This window comes from Eublepharis macularius, chromosome 1 (assembly GCF_028583425.1).
Source record: "Eublepharis macularius isolate TG4126 chromosome 1, MPM_Emac_v1.0, whole genome shotgun sequence".
Lineage (NCBI taxonomy): Eukaryota > Metazoa > Chordata > Lepidosauria > Squamata > Eublepharidae > Eublepharis > Eublepharis macularius.
This window is the reverse complement of record NC_072790.1, coordinates 57,755,127-57,778,690: the sequence shown is the minus strand read 5'-3', so window position 1 is coordinate 57,778,690 and position 23,564 is coordinate 57,755,127. Positions and strand designations below refer to the sequence as shown.

Sequence of the window (23,564 nt, the reverse complement as noted above, 5' to 3'; positions counted from 1 at the left end):
TATTGGACTGAATGACAGAGTACAAAGTATAGTACATGGTTTATAACAGATTTCTGAAGACTGCTTAAAAATTTCACTGGTTGAAGAAACAATTTCCTTTAGAATGATTTAACAGGCATCTCATTTGTGAAACAGATTCACTGTGGTACTGAATGCCTGATAAGTAGTGAAGGTCCTGATTAAGAAAGAATAGCACAATTGGGCTGGATCCAGTGCAAAGTTTCCACTTGTATTAGAGCTCTTGCACAAGTGCAAATGCAAGAAAACGATTGTGGTAGCCTCTTGGGCTAAGTCATACTTATTGTTATCCCCATTTGCATTTCTGTTTGCACATATTATTGTGCAACCAATTTCTGGGCACTATAATATATAGAGGGAAGTGCTGATTTTCTATTTGTGCATTGCTGAATCCAAGCCATGATTTACATTGCCTTGCTGAACTAAGCAAAATATCTACTGACATCTGTCAGCCATTTTTAGTTTCTCTTAGACACTACAGCCACTTCTTCAACATATTCTTTGAAAACAAGTTCTACCAAGTCAACAGAACGTGCTTCCCGTGATATGTCATTATAAATAATTTTAAAATGCAACTAGTAGAATATTATGGGAAACAGGCCAGTGATCACTGGCCATGAAATCAGCTATTTTTCTCCTATATTTTCTTCAGCATTCTGCCATCATTGTCACATGTCATGCTTAATAATTTCTGAGCTTCTGTTTCAATAACTAGAATCACTATTCGTACCCAAGAGAAACATTTGCATATCCTCATTACAACTCTGATGGAAGCAAAAACAGCGTTATGCCTTCTGTATGAAGCTACCCTTCAAATGGCTTTGTATGTTCCTAGCTGTGCCAACCAGAGGATGCAAGAATGCTTCTATTAAAAAAACCCAACAAATTACACTCACTGTGAGATCCAAAGGGAAACTCATATAGAGGGGATACTCAGTCCCCAGGTGCATGCAGGGTTGGCACATCTCCCCCGAACGTGTACACAGCCAGTTGCCCACTCTCTCTTCCTTTTAAGCCACAAATGATTAAGAAGAGGTATGCCTGAGCAAGCAAGCTAGTAAGCCTTTTTTTAACGGGCTAGAAATTTTTTAAACTGTATGCAAAACTGATTTTTGAATTTTATAGAAACTCCACATACACATACAGAAAAGGTGGAAGCATGAGGCACCCATGTATCTGCTGGCTGGCACATTCTCTAGCAACCACAAATGTTTTTTCTGTAAGCACCCACTGGAAATTAACATTTATGCTCCCCAAATCATTTTTTTTAACCATTTACTACTAAAATCTTTTATAGGGATGAACTTTTAAATCTGACTGGAATGCTATTAATATTTTGAAACAGTGACCATTACAGTTTATATGAAAAAGGTACTAGCATCTATAAGAGTAGTGCCCCCTCCTTTAGCAATAATTTCCACAACTGGCTACTTTTGAACCTGAAGTTCTATACATTTTCTTACCTTCCAGAAGAGAATACTGCAGTGACGACAGAAATGCAAAGTATCTCCATATTGCTCCTTTATGGGGTAATATTTCTTAAGTGCAAAGTACATCAGTTTCCAATCAATAAGACCTTTTTCTGACAGAATAAGATGCCTACAGAACTGAACACAAAGGTAATACTTGAAGGGTAACATGTTGTTTCAACCCAGATTCCCATCAGACAAATATCACCGTAGAACCAAAGCATGAAAATCATACCTCTCTGCTTATTTGTAAAATATTTTAGGAGATTCTGGATATAATATCTTTAGATTGTTATGCTCCACTAATTTGAGCTGATCCAAGCTGGCTGTAACACTAAATAGAGATAGGCACAAACAGAAAAAAAAACCCAAACATGATGTTTGTTGTTTGTTGCCATCCATGAACAGGGACTCACGAACACTTACAACCATGACCTGTTCACAAACATGTTCATGGTTGGCTGTTCGTGGGGGCCAGCAGGCTCTCCTCCAGCCATCATCCAAGTCAAGATCCCTACTGCACCACTCCCAGAAACCTGACCTGAGCAGACACCAGTAAAGGTACTAATAATAAATAATAGCTTGGCCCCAGGGCCTGGCAGCAGCCCTGGAACTTGAAGGGTTAAATCCCTACCGCACCACTCCCAGAAACCCTACCTGATCAGACAGCAGGAAAGATACCAATAGTAAATAATAGCTTGGCCCCAAAGCCTGGCAGCAGCCTTAGAACCTGAAGGGGTAGATCCATATCCCACCACACACAAAGAAAATTCAAGCTCCAATGCACTCTCCCTGTCTCTCTATCAAAATGCCAATGGCAGCCGTCTCTCCCTCACCACTGTCTGCAAAGATTAGCCAGAGCTGGGAGCCCCCCCTCCCCCACGGTCTTTGCTCTCTTGAAACAAATCTGGAGCCCCACACTTGGAAGGAAGACCTGCCTATCAAGCTAAATTGGGCTCAGATTGGGGTTTCCAGGGCAACAGCAGGAGTTCAGACAATCCCTGCCTACGTTGCCAAGGGAATTGATTGCAGGTGCCAGGCTGTCTGGTTTGACGGACAGCAACGAGGATTGCAACGACCACCTGTTCGTTTAGAACGGGGCCTCATGAACAGCTTGTTCTCGAACAGCAGATTGGGTTGTTCATGGCTTTTTTGTTGTTGTTTGTATTGCTGTTCATGCCCTTCTCTAAACACGAATAGTGCAACCCTATAAAAGAATTACTCCAGTCTAAGTCTACTAACATTTACATTTGCATAGGACTGAATCCAGGTAGACTTTCTTACATGTAGACATATTTCAGATTGTACAATACTATATCCTTAAGTACACTTAGCTGACATCTAGTTCTGTTAAAACAGTTCCTATTTCCCACAGGTCTAAGACATACATGTGAGAGCAAAAGGCATTCCTCCATTTTAGTTCTACGCCTTTGCGGGTGAGTATGACCTTTACAGATTTTAAACCACTCAGGTGGGAAGTTGCTGGGTCTTCCATCACAGTTTCAGAATTTCCATCTGGAGAAGCACATGAGTAATACGAGTTCCTCTTACCTGCTTTTCAGTAAAGTGGTACTGGCAGAGCTTTTTCCATAACTGCCGGTCTTCACTGAGCATATACAACGTAGGAGTCACCTGGCCTAAGGTAATAATGTCCCAGCCATCTGAGAATCTATATAAGATGTTATTCAGCATGTGTAAAGGAAGATCACTGAGTGTAAGTCCATTGTTGACTTGCTAGAAAAAAAATTAACAGTGGTTGATTTTAGATTAATAAGAAAACCAGGTCATGAGCTCAGTTCCTACTTTTATCCCCTTCCCCAGCAAAAAAAGTCCACACATCCCTTCCGCAACCAAACACAAAAAAAGGCTAAACAGTTGTACTCGTTTGGGGATTAATTAACTTTAAAATAAATAGGTTAATTTCCCCATTTGCTATTCAAAATATATGGAGATTGTTAAAATTAATGACACTATCACTCATGGGGATGCTTTTGTTGCTGTTGTCATTGCTTGACTATGTGCTTTGAAATTTAAAAAAAACTGGACACTTACTGAAAACTTGGTTTATCGGTGAAATATTTTAAATCTGGTGTTTTCCACATCTTCTATATATATAGACAAGTGTCTTGACTGACTTATTAACGCCCAGTCCAAACCCCTGGACCTAGAAACATGACATTTGGGGAGAACGTTCCTTTTGTGATGTAGAGGCTCACTAAGAAGGGATTTTAAGAAATCCGCCCCCTAAGGGGGTAAAAAGGGATAAAATTTGTTTTCCAATAGGGATACAGCTTCCCTGTGTGGCTAGAAGGCTGCTCATCCCTCTTCTCGTGCCAACTGCCTACTCAGCCACTCTGCCCTGAGGTCATTTGCATATGCGGCCTTGATTGGTCATCATCCCAACATTCTAAACAGTATGCAGGACACATGCAGTACTCAGGACACATTCAATGACTCCCAGTTATTGAACCTGTCCTGAGGTAAAAATACACCTCCCCTCTAGGGTTGCCAATCTCCCTGTGGGGCCTGGCTTTCCTGTGTGGCTGGCAGGCTGATGGGTCAGCTGTGGAACTATGTTCTGAGACAAAAATTAGGTCAAGGAAACCGTAGATAGTTGAAGAAAGAAAGTACAAGACTCCTGAAAAGGGATTTTATATAAAAGTCAGTATGGCAACTGAGTTTTTAAATGTTCATGGGGAGATGGTGCAAGACCTTTCTAGGGGCCATTTCAGTGCGAACCTCTCACATGAACCTGCCGAACCTGCCACACCACCCCTCCCTCAGTCCAACTCCACCTCACACCTCTTGCAGCCATCACCTCTTACTTCCCCCAAGAAGCCTCCTGGCAGACATTATATAAGATACACCAATGCTAAAAGGAGGGAAAAGGAGGAAGCAACTTAGAGATGCGGCAAAGAAATATGCACATCTTACTCCTGCTGTGCACTGAACAGCAGTGGCCAAGTACCAGCAAGTCCTGAGTCCCAGAGAAAGGTGACCATCCCTGCAGTCCTGGGCACAGTAATGATGACCTTAGCAGACCTAACAGCAACAATATATACCCTGATATCGTCACTATCACGGAGTAGTCCATGGACGGGCTGTACAAGCATGCCATTCTGACCCCCAAGAACAACAAGGCTCCCATCATTAATGAAACACAACTTAACTCCCTCGAAGGGGCAGAAATGGAGTACAGATCTGTGGACTCAGGGTTGCAAATGGATGATGTGGTCCACTACCCTCTGGAGTTCAACATGCTCAACCCTCCTGGCTTCCCAGCCCACAAGCTTCTCCTCAAAGTGGGGGCTCCAAAGTGGGGGGAAACCAACAATGAGGTCTATAAAGAGGTCCTTCAGTAGAAAAAAAAAGGTTGTATGTATTTTTCACTTTATTTATTGCACTACACTCTTTTCCTTTTAAAATTCTCTTCAATAAATGTTACATTCTGAAATTCACTTCATCAGTTTTAGGCATCAACATGCTGTGCTTTATTCAAACACTTTTGTGAAGCGTGGGAACTATGCTATTATACTACAAAACCAACTCAACCCCCTCCCCCAACCAAAAAATGTTACATACCCATAAATATTATAACTGTATAAATACTGTAGCGAAGCATGGGCATCAAGCTAATCAAACATAAAGGAAAGCCTTACTGCTAAAAATACTCGACAAATATTTATAGATTTCTAAACCCCACTAATCTGACATGATCACAGCTATCTTAATACTAAGGCTTATTAAGGAGTAATATTAAGAAGTTATGAAACAACAATGGAGATCCAAACACTTGCAAACATCACATGGAAAGAAGGGGCTGTCTAAGGCCCCCATTCCTTTTACAAAGCAGCATAGGAAACCCATGTTTGTGTATCCACAAACATTCCTGGGAGACAGCACCACTGAATGGAAAATAGGCTTCTGAGTTGAGGCTTAGGACTGCTCTCTTAAATTACAATATTTTCAAAGGCTTAAAGAGATCACCAGCTCCTCTCGAAAAACAAACTAATACAGAACAGCACTTTAAGGAGAAAACACCAAAATTTAAAAGTTTTAGGTATGCGGCTATCTTAGTTTCTTCACCAAGACAGCTAAATATTTTATAAAGCCTTCTAATCGCTCTGCAAGAAAAAAAGCAAGATCCTAAAGACATCCTTTGAGAAATGGATTTCTCAGCATTTGTTTGAAAAGGGCATTTATACAATCCTTTCACATTTATGACATAAAAGCTTAATATACCTTGGTCATCTGAAGATTACTGAGCTGCTGTTGCCACAGAAGGATAGTTTCCAGTCTACAAATCCAAATATTGATATTCCCTACCAACACGGACTTCCCAACGCCCCTTATTAAGCTGCACAGTGTAGAACTCAGATCCTGAAGAAGGTCTTTGATGAGACGTGGGTTGTATTGGTCTTCCAACACTTGAAAGGAGATAAAAAAACCAACCACACACGCATGGATATTTTTGATTTCTACTAGACTTCATCAGCTTTTTGTTTCCTCAGCTAATTAAAGCCATAAAATGCATCAGACCAACAAATAAGGGCTTATGTAGGAACAATCATTTGGTGCACTAACATAATGTTACAGAATGGCACTGCAAGCAGATATAGACAAATATGTAGTATTAAAGTAGAATTAAATTAGAATAGATAAGCTGGGGACATACAAGATTCACAGGAGGGAAATTCTATCCCCCAATATCTCACTTCTCTTCCCAGCCTTCTCTGTCTTCTTTCCTCCACCTCATTTCCCACTCCCCCTTAAGGCTTTCAGATGTCTGGTTTACCCCTAGACAGTCCTTTTTTTGCCAGACTGTCCAGAGAAAACAAAGTTTAAAAACCTGATGCCTGTATGCAGGTACGCCTGGGGAGGCAAGCAGGCTGCCTTGCTGCATGCCCAGGGAGCAGCCAACCCCACTTGTCTGCCTGGCTTGTTGCACACCCGGGGAGCAGCTGGCCCACATGCCCAACTGCCTGACCTGCCACACACCTGGGGATCGAACAGCTGCGCACCTGAATGTCCACCCTGCCACATGCCCAAGGAACAGCTGGCCCATGCACCCAAACACCCTGCCTGCTGTGCAGCATGTGCCTGGCCTGTTCCCCTGAACACCCAGCCTGCCATGTATCCAGGCAGCAGCTGGCCAGTCTGCCCTGGCTCTTACACTCCAGTAATGACATCAGAGAAGTGACATCATCATACTGGGGATTGGAGCGCATGCACATTTTGCACCTGGACAAAAAAAAGGGGTCCAGGGACCTCGTCCAGTTGTGGGGGAGAAACATCTAGCAACTCTACTCCCCCTGCTCTGCTGCTGCTTTCCAGTAACTTACAGTTATACTGGATCGTTTGACCCAGGGTCCACTGCCTTCACTGCTAGGCAACAACACGCCATACATGATCTCACAAGATACTGATAATCTCCATTTTTGGATAGGTTTAAAAAAACCCTCCCCTTTTTTTATTTGTGTTTCTCTCTGCAAACCTGGGGATTCCCCTGGGAATGTAAAAATAACTCCCTGTATTTGTATATAACCGGTTATGTTCAGGTATAGGATCTTTTATAACGTCAAAACCGATCCCTGATTCACCTTTCCATAATCAAGCAAGGGAGGCAGGAAGACAGGGCAATTAAACTGCCATTTACTTCCCTTCACACCTCTCTTCAGACATTGGAGAAAGTGGCAAGCTTGGAATACATTTATTGTGTGTTGTTTAAGCCTTTTGCCTTGGCCATAAAGAGCCGAGACATGCGAGGCAGATCCTATGAGAGACGTGTGACAGGACGGCCACCTAGCCATGACGGCCAAGAGAAGAGGCTGGTTTCAGAGGAGGGGACTCCCTCCCACCCCTGGGGAGAGAGGGTACAAAAAGAGCAAGCAGCCATTTAGCTATTGCCACTCCAGTGAATCCTAGGACAGAGGACAGGGAGCCGTGGATGGCAGGCCTCCTCCTCCTTCCTCAGCACTGGGCTGTCCATCTCAAGCAACTCTTACTGTAAAAGTCAGACCAACACTACTGTTGTTCTTTTCTTCTGAATAGCTATGGAAACCTTGGTGAACACTCTATTCTCCCTTGCCTGTGTCGTCTCTCTGTTTTGGTTCTTTGCCATAGTTAAATAAAGATCTTTCTTGGGTAAAATAAAGTTGTGTCAGTTCTTACTCACATGTCTGCTGCCTGGTCACCTAACCAGAACTTTGTGTATGCTCAGAGACTAACTAGCTCTCCCTGGCAGTTGGTAAGGGAAAAGGTTGGTTCCCAGCTGGGGCAATGACATAATACTGGAGAACAAAAATCAGAGGGAGGAAACCCTGTCCCTAGACCCATAACACCCCCATTGTGTAGATGATGCCATTGTTCATAATTTGATATAAAGATGTCAAAGATTCCACAAATGAACTCATCTCTACTCAACGCTTCTTTCAACTGGCAAGAGCACACAATCAGAGAAAGTCCCTGCCTTTCTCTTAAGCCTAGAAAAGAGTAGGTCATTTCCTTTCCTGTGAAATGACTTTCAAAGTTCTCTGAAAAGTAACAAGAAGTCTTCCTGCATTCCAATTGTTTCCACAGGTAGCAATGCATCAGGAAGAGGAGGCCCCCTCCCCACCCACTCTCTTCTAGGCTTGACAGATGCTGACGTGCAGAGCCATTTGGAAAGGGGGAAGACTTTTTTCTGAATGAGCCTCTTTCACCTAGCTCAGACAGATAAAGAAAGCAGGAATCTCAAGCTTACACAGTCACAGTGGAACTCAAGCTTAGTATACAATACTGTATCTATCACTGCTCCCCGTTAAATTTTCACAGATTTCCATATGCACATGTATGCAGGGAAAATAGGGACCTATAAATATAGGTGACATTTTAGCCATTTTTTACTTATCAAGTATATAGTTTAAAAGATTTTTTTTCCATTGCCAAGTCACAACGAATACTGATTTTGGCTAGCAATGAAGAATAGCTCTAATTTCAGAACCCCTGCCTCACTAGAAAAATCTGCTCAAGAAGAAGTTTTAATGATGTACACCAAGAAAAGTTGTTGTTGTTTTCCTTAAGCCAACTTGTGTGTTTGAAAGATAATGAATAACAAAAGTGCTTTTAGTTTCTAGATCAGTAATTCTAATGTGCATGCACAAAGGGGACCTACAGAACATTCAGAGGGCAGTAAAGGGGAGGGTAGAAAGGAGATTTTCCTTCTTTTAAGCTTCCCACTTCACTCTCGTCCAAATTTCCGCAGCTCCAAGGAACCAGCTCCAGGAATAGCTACTGCCCTTTGTTCAAGCTGGGAAATACAGAGCAAAAAGTTACTATACGCAGTACACAGACCGGCAGAGTTACAGCCTTACCCTTTCGGACAATTTTATCCAAGATGTTGAAATAGTTCTTCTGAGCTGCGCCACTCAATGAAGTCAACTGGGATTTTGCAATTAACTGTAAAAGCTAAGTGAAAACAGTCTGTATTAAAAGATGCATAAAGAGATGTGAGCCATGATTAACTATGCTCTTTATTTATTAATATTTTTTAGAACAAAATACAAAGTGGGAGGGGGGAGCTGAGAAGCGTGAACCTGAGTGGCTGAATAGCTAAGGGGAAAAAGAGAGATATGAACAGAGTCTTTAGATATGCACTGGAATCATACTTATGGTAAATTATTTAACTAAACTATTAGTCTATTGAATGAAAATGAAATATACGATGGAGAGATGTGTAAATTAAATCTGAATCTTGGGGATGATTTATGCAAGCTTATGCATCTCTTTTGATCTACGGCAGAAAGGCAAGTCACTCGTCCACCCCCGTGTCAGTGCTTGCTGTTAACATCATGTGTTACTCTACATGATGCACACACGTGCCCCTCAAACCTAACCCCAACAAGGCTCAAGTCCAGAATGTTTACAGAGCTTCCTTCAATGGCTCAGGCATAATCCAGATATAACTGAGCACTTTTACGCAGTAATAATAAATAATAACAACATTCAATTTATATATCACCCTTCAGGACAACTTAATGCCCACTCAGAGTGGTTTACAAAGTGTGTAATTACTATCCTCACAACAATCACTCGGTGAGGTGGGTGGGGCTGAGAGAGTTCTGAGAGAGCTGTGACTGACCCAAGATCATCCAGCTGGCTTCAAGTGGAGGAGTGGGGAGTCGAACCTGGTTCTCCAGATTAGAGTCCTGCCACTCTTAACCTCTACACCAGGGGTCCCCAACCCCCGGGCTGCAGACTGGTATCGGTCCGTGGCCTGTCAGCAACTGGGCCGCACAGGAGGAGAGTGGTGGGTGAGCGCAGAGCGCCTGGCCGGCCCTGCACTTTTCATTAGAAATATCACCTCGCCTGGCCAGCTGACCACATGATGACCACAGCCACACCAACCACAGCACGAGGCAGCAACTGCGCGTGTGCCGGCTGGGAGCGGTAGGAGAGACCCAGAGGCATGATGGGAGTCAGCCGGCCAGGCAAGGTGATATTTCTAATGAAAAGTGCAGGGCCAGCAAGGCGAGGCGCCGCCACCCATCCCCCCCCCCTCCATGGAAACATTGTCTTCCACGAAACTGTTCCCTGGTGCCAAAAAGGTTGAGGACCGCTGCTCTACACCAAATTGGTTCCATGTACTGATTTCAGCAGGAGGTTGAGACACAGGACCAGCATCAGACCCTGGGCTCATGTAGCCCAGCATCCTATTTCCAACACTGGCTGGGCAGAAAACAGCCCTCACCTGCTGAGTGCTCCCCACCCCCAATTTGGCTGTCACAGCTAATAGAGAATGATGGCTATCCTCCGTAAATCTGTCTTAGCAGCCTTTTAATACCATATGGGCATCCCCACCTGACAGGTGCTCCAAAAAGCCAATTCCCTTTTGTGCAAAGCTGTTTTTCTGTCTTAAACTTACTTCCAATCAGTTTTATAAGGGTAAATCTGAATTGTAGTATTACAGAAGGGGAAAAGATTCTATCCGATTTCTTTACACTGTGCATAATTTTATGGACCTCTATTGTGTCATCTCTGAGTCACCTTTTTTCTAAACTATGCCCCCCCCTTGACTAACAGGTCGGGTAGCCTAGCCCCATGATCAATCTGGTTGCCCTTTTTGCATTTCCCCCCAGCTTTTCAGTATCGTTTCAGAGATGCTACAACTCAAAATGAACACAGTATTCCAAATGTAGCCATACCAGGGACTTAATATACAGACAGTTTTATTCTCAGTCTTTTTCCAGATGATCCCTTTTTACATCTCGGCTTTACACGGCTGCAATTGTACTGGACAACAGTTTTAGAACTTTATTTCAAAAACTAAGCTTGTGACAAGAATAGATTTTGATCACGGACTGACTTATTAGCTCAGTTTTCATGGTAACATGAAACAAAATAGAAACAAAACTCAAAACCATCCTAAATACTTAACTGGTAAAAAAGGAATAGGCACTACAATGCAGAACTCCACTATTACGTAATAATATTTGTTTGCAGAATGGAGATAAGGAAAATATTGGCCAAGATCTAAAGATCTACTTTAGGAATGTTCAAATTGTTGCACCCAGAAAGATTTTCGACTCTTTACACAGCAGGCCCCTGAACTAGTCTTGGATGCCCTCTCAGTTTCACAAGCAATTTGCCCTACCGTGCAGAGCATTCTCTTGGAGAACAAAATCTAAATATCTTACTGGACATACAAAGAACAGCGCAGTGCTTTGATTCTTGTAAACCCAAAGTAAACCCACCTTTGAGACACCTTTGGGGGTGCTCAGCAAAGAAACCTCATGCTCCCCATAAAATAACTTCCCTTATGTTTAAATGCTGCTGCTTTACATAGAATCATGTACTAATTTTTATTAAATGGTTTCTCCCAATTGAGATGAACTACCTCAAACAGGTTGCTAATGCATTGCAAGCTTATTTTTATATCAAAATGAATCTATCTGGTGTGGTGGGTTAGTATCAGAGTATGTCCAGGAAACCTAGATTCAAATCTCCCCATCTCTTGGGAAGCTTGCTAGGTAACAACAACAACAACAACAACAACATTCGATTTATATACCGCCCTTCAGGATGACTTAACACCCACTCAGAGTGATTTACAAAGTATGCTATTATTATCCCCACAACAACAAACACCCTGTGAAGTAGGCAGGGCTGAGAGAGATCTTAGAAGCTCTGATTGACCCAAGGTCACCCAGCTGGCTTCAAGGGGAGAAGTGGGGAATCAAACCTGGTTCTCCATATTAGAGTCCCACGCTCTTAACCACTTCAGCAAACTAGCTCCAGGTAAACAGGATCCAGTCACTCTCTCAGCCTAAGCTGCTTCACAGGGTTGTTATAAGAATAAAATGGAGGCGGGATAACAATGTATGCTGCCCTTAGTTCCAATGAGGTAGAGAGAGATTAACAAAATACACTTAATATAGGCAAAATGGACTTACTTTAACCACATAATTGAATCTTCTGATGTCCTGAATTGCACTTGAAAAATCTAAGCGATTAAAAGCTTCTCCCAATGTGCAATAGCCATGCCTCTTGAGAAGAAAAATGAAAAGCCCTGTTAGATGTGCACCTGAAGGCTTTCTAGAGGGACTGCAGTACATAGGGACTACTGAGCTCTAAAGAACACCACCCACCCAGTGATCCTACCATACAGCTTTCAGTGTACTAGCGCTTCTATGCAAGCTGCCCTTTTAAGGACAGCTCAAGCTTGTAACTCATTTTTACCTTCCATGCTTCCAAAACTGTAATGCTTACAATGCCTGTTCTCAGGGTTGTCACTTATACATTTTGATGGGCATTCTCCCACTGCTGTCCTCCAAACAGCAGAAAGGAAATGGGGGGGGGGGCATCATATGTACCGCAACATCTCTTCCTGTGAAATCCCAGAACTGACATCCATCACGCTCACAACATGACACTCTAGGAATTCCTCACATTCCTAAGAGATTTGGGGAATTTCTAGAGCACTGTGCTGCTGCCATGACGTTGCTTCCGGGTTTTTGCAGGATATTAATAACTTCCTGATAACTGCTCCACCGCTTGTGAAGGGTTCGGCCCCACTAAGGCTTCTGCTAGTTGCACAAGCCAGAATGGCAATCTTACCTACTCTCCATCTGTCTAGGCAGGGAAGGCATGTATGGCATGACTTTCTACATATATTTAGGAAGAAAGCCTGAAAAAAAATTCTCAAGAGCCTGAAGTGGAGAAATTTAAATTATTTTTTCAAACAGAGTTCAAAACTGATACATAACAAAACCAGCAAAAAGCCCCTCTCTCGCCAGTAGAAAGCTTATTTAAATGGGATAATTACCCAGACCACACAAATCAGGCTCACTACACATCACACTTACCTCTTTGGTACTCTCTTTATGAACATAGATCCATTTTTCACGATAGAAGCCTGAAAACAAAAAGTTGCGTTTTAAATTTTCTTTGGCTATACAGTGACCTTATTGTATAGTGGAAAACAGGAAGGCTCCCAACAATAAAAAATCTAAAAGTAGGCAACACAGTAACATCACCATGTAGCAAGTGTAATTTTAACATTAGAAAACTTTTGTATGTATTATCTCTCTTTTGGACCCACGTACTGTAACATGCTTCAAAAAAACCCCACAGAGTAAAAATACACCGAGGAGGGAAAGGGTGTTTGATACTGTTCTTTAAAAAAGCAAACGACTTCCCTAATCTACTTTGTAGAATCACACATTTGAAACAGGGCTGTCACCCCCCCTGGTGCTGGCAGGAATCCCCCGTTGCCAATGGGTAAGGCTTGCAGCCACTCAGCTGGCCTACAGGGGAGAAATGGGCAGGAAACTCCAGGGAATCCAATGCTGACATCACTTCCTGTGCATCCAGAACTGGCATCAGTGGTTGGAAACAGAAGTTGGAAATAGTTCCTTCCTCTGTTCCAATACTGGAGCAGTACGCACAAAACCCTTTTAAGAGAGCTAAAATTCTGTCCATCAGTCATTTGGGAAGGGGAAGCAAGGACTGGATTTAGTTCTATCTTCCTTTATGTTTTTACTGCTAAAAAACAACAGGCAAAATTTTAACCACTTAAGGGTTCTACACATGTTTCTTCGAATATGGGGTGTATGGTTATACCTTACATATGATTTCATAGTTTCGGTTAAAATAAAATACATGTGACCTGGTACAATCGCTCCTGATGCAGTTGAATATTTATAGATGATTTAAAAAATGTAATTTTTCAACTATGCACCCTCAGAAATATAGGGTTTGAGAAAAAATAAACAAGGTATTTATCATAGCCAGTGAGTACAATTTTACAAGAAAGCCTTCTGTTTTAATCAGTACATGGGAAAATAATGGCACTATTTATCCTCCATGGAGCTAGTCTATGACATTATATGTTTGAGTACATCAGAATCCAAAAACTATCCTAAGCAGAAAAACAGCGTAACACGCATGAATCCCCTCTGTAAACCTATACAGACTTTGGGTCAAGATGCCAATTTCACAAAAGGCAGTAGGAAGGCAAAGAAAATGGAAAAGTCTAACACTTTGGCACAGCGCTAAATGTCAACTGCAGCACACAGGGTAACTTAAACCAGACAAAATTCTATCCTATTACCTAGTGGTTGACAGTCACGATGAGGAATCCTTGTCTTGACGTGCCATCTCTCAAGGGTTGTTGTGTTTGAATGCAGCTGGCTTTTTGATGGTTTCTTCCCAATATTTTCCTCCAGGTCTATTAGCTTTTACAGAGTTTGGTAAGTCAACTCAAGACCTAACTTGAGCTCCTCACCTCAGGCCACAACAGAATTTAATTAAGCAGCTAGAGGCTGTTCAATTTTCTTGTGCTTCTTCTGAATACTCAGTGTTGGAACAGAAATTCTGTTCAGCTAAAAACGTGTGTCGCATCTGTAAACTACAGGCTGGCCCAATAAAAGCTCATCTTATCAACAATTTTGTGTCTCTGTTTCTGCAGAGCTAGCCTGGCTACTAATGTACTGATCTACATATTGATCAGACACAAACGCAAGATGCCCAGGGAAATAATCCCAAAAGCCATTATGTGAACGCAGAGAATTATGCCAGAAATGAACCCATCTCAATGAATCAAGTTTCCAAATTAATATCTATATGCCTTGGGTATCTGAAAAAAAAACGTTGGCTTATGTCTTATACAATAGTACTTCTCCTGCAACTGAAACCAAGTATGTGATTTTACTACAACAAGCTTTTCATATAAAACAATCTGGCACACGAGAACATAGGGATAACAAGATATTTTTAAAGACCAGTCATTCTTGAGCAAGAGACAACTGCTCTGATCCGCTCCTACGTAAAACTTCAGCATGCAAGGCACACATTTATAGTCTCATAAAAGAAGTCGAACCTATTCCCGTGCTTCTTATACACTAAAGCATTTTATGAGAATGGAGAATTAGTGGGATAAGTCGAAACAAAATAAACCTGTTACATTTTCTATTAGTTTCACTGATATATTATGTTTTGGAGCCAGTGGTAAATTTCCACTAATGGAAAGGGGCTGATTTTCATCTCACTGCTGATCTTCCTCTCATCAAGCTCCTGGGGGTCTCCAGGCTCCTGGGAGCAGCAGTTGGGGAGACACTTGGGGCTGCAGAAGAGGGGGGGCAAGGAAATCTCTGATGGGAATGCTTGTTAGGGGAAATTAACCCATTATTTTAAAACTGTCCACTCTGAAATGCTTCCAAAATTGAAAGGTGATTCAGTCTTACACTGAGATTTTGCAGTATTCCTAAAATGGTCCTTTTTCCTTTTCTTGCTGGCAAATTCACAATCTTCGGCACTATATATATCTTCGTCATTGTTCAAGATGCTGAAAGAAAAATAAATTGCAAAGAATCAATCCTTTAGGATGCATTTAAACCATACTGAAACCCTTGTACTGAAATGTAATTTAATTTTATTCCATTTTATAGAAATGTAATGTAATCCTGTCAATCAACCATAAAAGTGGGCATATTGCTTGCATGTGCTATGCTGTGCTACATGGTGATGCCATGGAACTATCTTCTGTTACGTAAAAGCTTCCTCAACTCTGGCCCTTTCTGTACACAAGGCTTGTCTTTCCTGCCTTCTACATTATGTGGCACGGATTCGATGTAGTAATGGGCTTTCCGGGCTTTGTGCATTGTAACTTTGCAATGTTGCAACAACAGGTGCCTGTGCATTCTCCTCTCCTTACAAGTTCTACTGTTGGCTGATTGGACAGAATTTTGGCACCCAGCAATGAAGCTCTGCTATTTAATGCATTCAGTTACGTGATCATGGCTGGCGGGGGGGGGGGGCATATCTACTGAGCAGCCCTCCACTGCTGCAGCATCCACCATTTTATTAGCCCTCACAGAATAGAACCTGGAAAATCTTTGAATTATAAAAGTAATAAATAAATAAAATAAATGAAATCTTCAACCGAACATGCACGAGTATGGGGGTCTATGCAATTCTAAATGTATTTTTATTGCATGGGCTGGTGGCAGCGTCGCAGCACTGCAACCCTTTAAAAATGCTTCAGCATTGTGACACTTGAAAAACTAAAAAGAAAACACTGGGGTGGTGGTGGTGGTAAGACTTCTTATGGTGCTCAGAAGGTATTAACAGGCTACCTGTGACTGTGGTGTGCTTAGACAGTACTAAAAAGTAAACCCACGATAGAAGGAATATTAATGCAGTAATGTTTCAGCATTAGTACCCTTTTTTAAATTTAAAAAAATGGTGGAAAAGGAGTACGGAGAGCTGAGGAGGGTGGGAGTGGTTACTGGCAGGCAGCCAACCAATCAGCTTCTGAGGAAAGGAAAGGATGGCGGGAGAGGAGAAACAAAACAGGAATAAAAGTTCTGCACATACATAAGATGCAACAGCAGCAACTTCACAATGGCTTCAAAAAAAGTTGTAGTATGTCCGCAGGGAAAAGACTCGGGCGGGGGGGGTGGGGAGATGGAGAAAATTTGATCCTGCATCTCATGCCTCCCTTACAGGTGCAGAACTCTGGAGATCATGAGAAGCAGAATGGAATCTGAACTGCTGCAATCTGATCGTGCTGAAGAGGCCTCTTCTGAGAGATTCATAACTCAGCTTTACTTAGAAGTACCACGTTTATTTGTTTACTCCATTTATACCCTGCTGCCTGCTCCAACGGAGACACACCATTTCCCTCTCCTACTTTTATCCTCACCACAACCCTGTGAGGTAGGTGAGGCTGACAGTATGTGAGTGGCACAAGGCCACCTAGCCAGCTTTCAGGGCAGAGTGAGTATTCGAACCTGAGTCTACAGATTCTATTCCAACTCCACTACACCACACTGGCGCTCTCTCATATTCACATTTCCTAAATCTTGGTGACAAAATCTGTACATTATGCAAATTGTTTGGCAACTGTACAAATCAAACACATTAACTGCTGCATTATCTACCATTTGCTTTGCATCTCTTCCTGTTAACCACCACAAAAAAGTTCTGGAAAGATCATGGAAAACACCTCGTTACCCAATCCTCTGCTCGGGCCAGAATTTGCTCAGGCTTTCTCAAGTTTCTCAGAAAACTGACAGAGCACAGCATTGTGTCCCCTGATCTCCAAATGTGTTGCTCAGGCAGAGTGCAGCAGTACTCTGCCTCCATTCTATGCACCCATGTAAGTAGAAGTTCCCAAGGAAGAGTCTGGTTGTTTCCCCCCACTTGTGTATCAGACCCTTGGCACAGATACTAAACACACACACACACACACTTCAGATTACAGTGTGAGCAAAAAAGGGAAAGCTATTAGAATCAGTTGATCTGAGCTGAGGCAAATAGGATCACAGCCAGAGTAGACAGGTTCCCCTCAGCAACTGGCAGGGGGACAATGGGGTGTGTGGGGGTGGACATCTGACAGCTGCCCCATGCACTTGCCAGCAATGTTATGACATCACTTCTGGAAGTGATGTCATCACATCACTAGCCTGCCAGAACAGTTCTAGGCAAAAACCATGGCTTTACCAGTGACATGATGATGTCACTTCCAAGAAACAAGGAAAGTGACGTCAGTGTGTCTGCTGGCAACATCATTTCATTGCTGATGAGTCCTTCACTTCCCTCTTTACTTTCCCCCTGACAGCTAGCTGAGCGGAGGAGGGGGAGTGGCAGCTGGAGGTGGGGAATCCTCCACTCTGACTATAACCTGAATACCTAATCCTAATTTACTCTGAAATAAATCCTATATATAAAAAGGGAGCTAACTTCCAAACTCGGGCTCGCAGCTCTAGCTTGGGAAATTCCTGTAGATTTGCCTGGGGGCGATGGAGTTTGGGGAAATGATGAAGCTCAACAGGTATGTGATACTACTGAGTCTGCCCTGTGAATGTGCCATTCCCTCCTGGGAATCTGATCTCTATAATCTGAAGATCAACTGCAACTCCAGAGGAACTTCAGGGCCAATCTGGAGTTTGGAATAGGGTTGCCAACACACTGTGTACAGTACAGCAGCCTTTATCATTTCCCCCAACAATACTCAGTAACGTTGTCCGAGTTTCTCCACATAAACATTTACAAAACAGATTACAAAAACAAAATTAATATTTGTCTATCACTATCATAGATTCCATGTCAACAGCAGTCAATAATGCAACTCAAGCCCAGTACATGGGCTTGAGTTGCAGCTGGGGGGGGGCACACCTGGCACTCCCCTTTTTTGATTTCTTCATGTGTGCACTTTGCATGTGGAAGCTACTGGGGTGGCTCAATGATGTCGCTTTTGGGAAGTGATGTCATCACACCACCCTGGGAACATGCCCAGGAGGCCTATTCCCCCGCCTTCCCCCCCAACTGGCCAGGTCACCCACCCCACAGAGGGGGGACCTGCGATCCCTAAACAGTAAGTCTAGCCACGGGGCTTAGCATGTTGAATTTCTGAGGTTCAATCCTGGAATCTCCCATTCAAGGAGCTAATTAACATATCGGGAAAAGTTTCAGGTCTAAAACCTTGGCATGCCAGTGTTAGAATAACCAGTGCTAAAGTAGATAAATCGGTGGATCTGTGAAGCAACTTCAATTTATACTAGGTTTGCACGCTTCAAGTTGGGAAATTCCTGGAGATTTGAGGGGTGAAACCTGGAGAAGGCAGGGTTTGGGGAGGGAAAGGACCTCAGCATGGTATAATTCCGTAGAATCCATCCTCCAAAGCAGCCATTTCCTCCACGGGAACTGATCTCTGTGGCCTGGAGACGAGTTGCAATTCTGGGATATCTCCAGCCACCACCTGGAGGCTGGCAACCCTATATCATTGTATCAAAATGTAGGCCCTGCCAGAGAAAACTAAGTGGGGCCTACTTAGAAGCTTGATTAAAGGTGGGAGGAAGGGAGTAGTATGCCCAGGGGTGGCTTATTTGTAAGTCTTGCCTTGCTTTCAGACTTGACGTTTCCTGCCAATCGATAAAAGACCTTTACAGTTTGTAAAGCCCTCCTAAAGCAGGTGACAGTAATGATAAGCTTTTAATCAGCGTGTTTTTTGCGCTGCTATTATTATTGCTGGCCTAGCGTTTCAATTTTACTGCTTAGTGTTTTCATTGTTATTTTATTGGCTGTTGGGTTAGTGGCCGTGAACATTTTTAAACAGACAAACATTACAAACAGGCATAAGCAAAACTTTTAGAATGTCTGTTTAGAATGTTTGTATATTCACAGGGTATTTTTGGATATCGTTTTTATTACTATGTATCCTTCTGTCAAGCATTCTTTATTTTTTTAAAAAATTAGTTTGATGCAAAAAGTTACCCTAAGATTTACAAGAGCTGCTAAATTAATCTTTTGAGTCTTTCACCAAAAAAAACCCTTAAAGAAACAAAAGAAATAAGACAAAGGTTCCACTTTTCCAAAATTCTGATAACTTGGAGATTACCTTTTTTTCAAAGCAGTTAGTGTAACAGAGATAAAGCCAAACTGCTGAAGCTCTACAGCACAAAGCACACAACAATAAGAAAGTCAAATTACTTTATCTTCCCATCGTCATTCTCTGACAGGAAAATTGTACGCAGGCATTTTCCCCACTCGCCAGCATTCACTTTTAATAAAAAAGCTGAGTTTGTCAAATGAAAGTATTTATCACTGTCAGTTCAAGTTTTAAAAAGCACCTAAAATACAGTCCGGATGTTGTAAATCACTAGGACAACAGCATAAAGAGCATGGGGGGCGGGGGGGGGGGGGCGGGGAGAACCACACACACTTGTATGGGCTAAACAGTACCATTCCTTCAAAACTGAATTATGTTTGTACACCTACTACTAAATTCCTCTTTTTAAAAAATGATCTACTTTTCTCTGCTTCCTTTTAATACTTCATTATCTTTAATATCTTCATTATCACAGCAGTCATCTGAATTTGGTCTAGCTCATTTGTGACCCATATCATAAAATTAATGTTTATTATTATTATAGTATTAACAGTACTAAAATCAGTAAAAATTAATATAAAAAGATTAAAATCCCAATATCACCTCCCTGCTGTATAACAACAGTATTAACACAATCTCACGCTGAATGCAAAGATTCCAAAATTGTAGGTAAGAAAAACAGGGAAGCATAGGAAGAAAAATTCTATGTCAGCAGGAAAGAACGCAACGGCAACGGAATGATCAAAGTTCCAAAGTCCAAAGTTATCTTACAACACTACTTCCAGCATATCTTCTCCAGCTAAACAGCAAGTACTGGAAAGGTGTAAGAAGTACACCCTTATCTCACATTTCCAAAAAAAAAGTTACAGCAGTCTAACGCTATGGTGCTCAACGGCTTGCGGCCTTCAACAATTCTATACATAAAGCCATATTTAGTTTGTAAGTGATTGGCCATACAGCAATCTGAGTCGAACACATAAGGAATAAGAATCCTTAATACCTGTAACCTGTGGAATACCGAATCCCATACAGTGAGCAAAACTAGATATTGGAATAAGTTCCAAGGACACCAAATGATGCTAGAGAGCTGCATTTAATAAAATAGAATTTATTCCAAACCAAAGTGCCTACAGCCCAACATTTCTTAACTTGGGCTGACCATGGAAGAATCATTTCCCCCCAAGTTAAGAATGTCAAAGGCCCCTATTCCCACAAGAAGTCTTTGGGGACAGGTCCAGAGCAAAACATTGACTACTGGGGAGTGAATCCTTGCTTCCCAGGATAACAGGAGCCACCACCAGTCTCTCTAACTAGCCCTCAGCTAGTCTGCACAGCCTGATCTTGACTGAGCAATCAGGGGTGCTGCTATTACTTGACCATGTACCTCTGCAGCTGGCACATACTCACAGCCAAAGCAACTTACCCAGGGTTCCTTGAACTAATGAAAAGTCAGTGCAAAAATTCGCTCCTGGATTGACCTTAGGGTTGCCAGCCCCCCGCTGGGGGCAGAGGATCCCCCACTCCCATCCTGTACCACCCACCCCCTAGGGTTGCCAAGTCCCTGTCCTCCTGGCGAGAGGTGGAGGCCCTGGCACCTACCTGCTTTGCTGACAGAATTGTGCATGCGCACTCCCAGGCATGTGTGATGACATCACTTCTCGGAAGTGACACCATCACGCAGGCTGCGGGCACCTGGGAGCACACGCGCGCGCGCGCGCGTGTGTGTGTATCAGTCCGGATTGGGCTTGATTTGACCTGGAACAGGCTACTGCCCATGCCTTCCCTGCCAGCCAGGTAAGCGGGGGCACGGAGTGGAGGGTGGGAGTGAAAGATCCCCCACCCCCAGTGGGGGAATGGCAACCCTATGACCCCTGCTTACCTGGCCATCGGGGGAACATACCTCCTGGGGCCCGAATCAACCCAGAACGGGCCCGATTCGGCCCGCTGCAGAGCGCAGGAGCACTCCACGGCCCATTGTGCTGTCTTGGCAGCACTACTGGGCTCCACATCAGCCCATTTCAGGCTGAATCAGACTGTTGCAGAGCGCAGGAACACTCCAGGGCACATTACGCTGCCCCGCAGTGCTCCCATGCTCCACAGCGGCCCGATTCGGCCTGATGTGGAGTGCAGGAGTGTTCCCTGGAGCATCACGTGGACTGTGCAATGATGTCATTTCACAGAAGTGATGTCATCGTGTAATAATAATAACAACAACAACATTCCGTTTATATACTGCCTTTTGGGATAACTTAATGCCCACTCAGAATGGTTTACTATGTATGTTATTATTATCCCCACAACAAAGCACCCTTTGAGGTGGTGGGGCTGAGAGAGCTCCTGGAAGCTGTGGCTGACCCAAGGTCACCCAGATGGCTTCAAATGGAGGAGTGGGGAATCAAACTTGATCTCCAGATTAGAGTCATGTGCTCTTAGCCACTACACTAGACTGGTGTAGCCCAGGAGCATGAGGACAACACAAAGCTAAATGTTAGGTCTCCTGCCAGAGGGCAAGAGAACCTGGCAAACCTACTTGACCTTGAAGCTGTGATCTCATCTTGTACTTGTGTGCTTCAGTTCCACTTTTTATCTTATCTCTGAAAACTGTAGAATCATAATGACTGTACTTGTCCAGAGATAGGCCTTTTGTAGCCTAACCCGGCCTAGAAAGCTGAGCCAAATGTCTGAAAAAGCCAAGAAACAGACTAATATAGAACAATTACTTGACAAAGAACTGGTCCAATTTCCACTGGGGAACGCCCCCCCCCCCCGAAATTAATAGCTAGAAGGAGGAAGAAACAGAAAAATACAACTCTCCCCCGCCCCCACACACACACTAATACTATGGACAGTTATATATCCTCTATGGAGGCCCAGGTTTTCTGCTGCTAGAGATCTATAGTTTTCTTGTTCCACTCCTAACTGTAGGAGAGGTGCCATGACTTGGGCCTAATCCTAAGGCCCACAGCTACTAAACAGTACAGTGGAACCCTGCACTGACAAAGAGCAGTAGCGATGGGATTTTTACAGGTTTTTCAAGGTAAGTAGGCCACCACAAGAGTTATCGCAATACAGGCTTTTGCTTGTGCCACAACAACTTGAAGTCAAAATGTAAACAGACTGTATGGCTATTTAATATTTGTTTTAGGACTTTAGCTTCCCACTAAAAGCAACTTGCCTAACCCAAAACAGGTTATGGAGGCAATCAAGATGTATGGCACCATATATTCAGAACAGATATCATGCCAGACTAACTGTCTGGTTGGTTTTACAAGATCACCATTTTAAGGAAAGGGTGATGGGTCAGTGCCTCTTTGCCCCACCCCTCCTTTGGCCAATGGTTATCCACTGTGCTGTGCAATGAGGGTCACTGCATGGGTCTCCAACCAGAGAGATACGGGTTCGGAGCTCTCCTCTGAGTGGGCTTGGTCTAGCCCCCATCCCACCCTAAGCTACCGAGACAGGATTGATGCAAAGCTCTAATGAGGAGGGAGCAGCTATTACCACTCTGAGCTCTTGAGCATGGTTAAGAACTGGCTGCTGAGTTCCATGGGTCTCATTAGCAAGCAAGTTCTACAGAATCGGTTTTGTGACTCACTGTATTCAATATACTTAAATGACTTTAAAGAGGAAAGAAGGAATCTGTAAATAAAATATCCCCAGATATTAGCTGTAAGCATGTTTAATATGTAAAAGTATAGGAAGGTAAACGAAAAGAAGTGGATAACCATAGGGAATGGGAAAATATTAAACAGTGTGAGGTAGAAATGCATCAGGAATCAATCGCGTTTACTATTAACTCAGGACTCATCAGCTGGAATTCTGTGAATTAATTTTTATTGTGCTTCAAAGGAAGCTAGGATGTGAAATATGAAGCTGCTTCTTTCCTACCTCCTTCTGGGTGAGGAATGTTTCCCCATGGAATGACATTCTTGTACCTTTCTAAATTCTGTCTAACTTACCTTTCAAGTAAATGAACTACCCAACAATCCTATCTAAAACATACAGGTATACAAAATTATATAGGAAAGTAAGAGACGTAAAAGATGTATATAAAACAAAACAAGGTATTATAATATTTTCCTAGAGCTTGGTAAAAATACAAATCAAGCCTTTATATCTCAGTATCTTACAATGTTTCAAATTCCAATGACAATAGTCCTATAGCTTAATAGGGGGCATCAAAGGTTGCAGCAACTGCAGCCTGTTGA

The 23,564-nt window shown here is 42.8% G+C and overlaps 1 protein-coding gene across 4 annotated transcripts in view; it reads right to left on the bottom strand.

Annotated features, from left to right (window-relative positions):
* The window catches only part of FBXO25 (F-box protein 25), a 37,195-nt gene that overhangs the window by 5,551 nt on the left and 8,080 nt on the right, over positions 1-23,564 (bottom strand). For 3 of the 4 annotated variants that reach the window (XM_054980178.1, XM_054980195.1, XM_054980187.1), the window contains exons 3-9: positions 15,209-15,309; positions 12,830-12,879; positions 11,918-12,010; positions 8,840-8,933; positions 5,730-5,914; positions 3,039-3,221; positions 1,482-1,625 (exon numbers count right to left, since the gene is read on the bottom strand). In XM_054980178.1, the coding sequence (XP_054836153.1) occupies positions 1,482-1,625; positions 3,039-3,221; positions 5,730-5,914; positions 8,840-8,933; positions 11,918-12,010; positions 12,830-12,879; positions 15,209-15,309 (850 nt within the window). Of the gene's footprint in view, positions 1-1,481; positions 1,626-3,038; positions 3,222-5,729; positions 5,915-8,839; positions 8,934-11,917; positions 12,011-12,829; positions 12,880-15,208; positions 15,310-23,564 lie in introns of those variants that run through there. The other variant, XM_054980204.1, reaches the window with a different exon arrangement.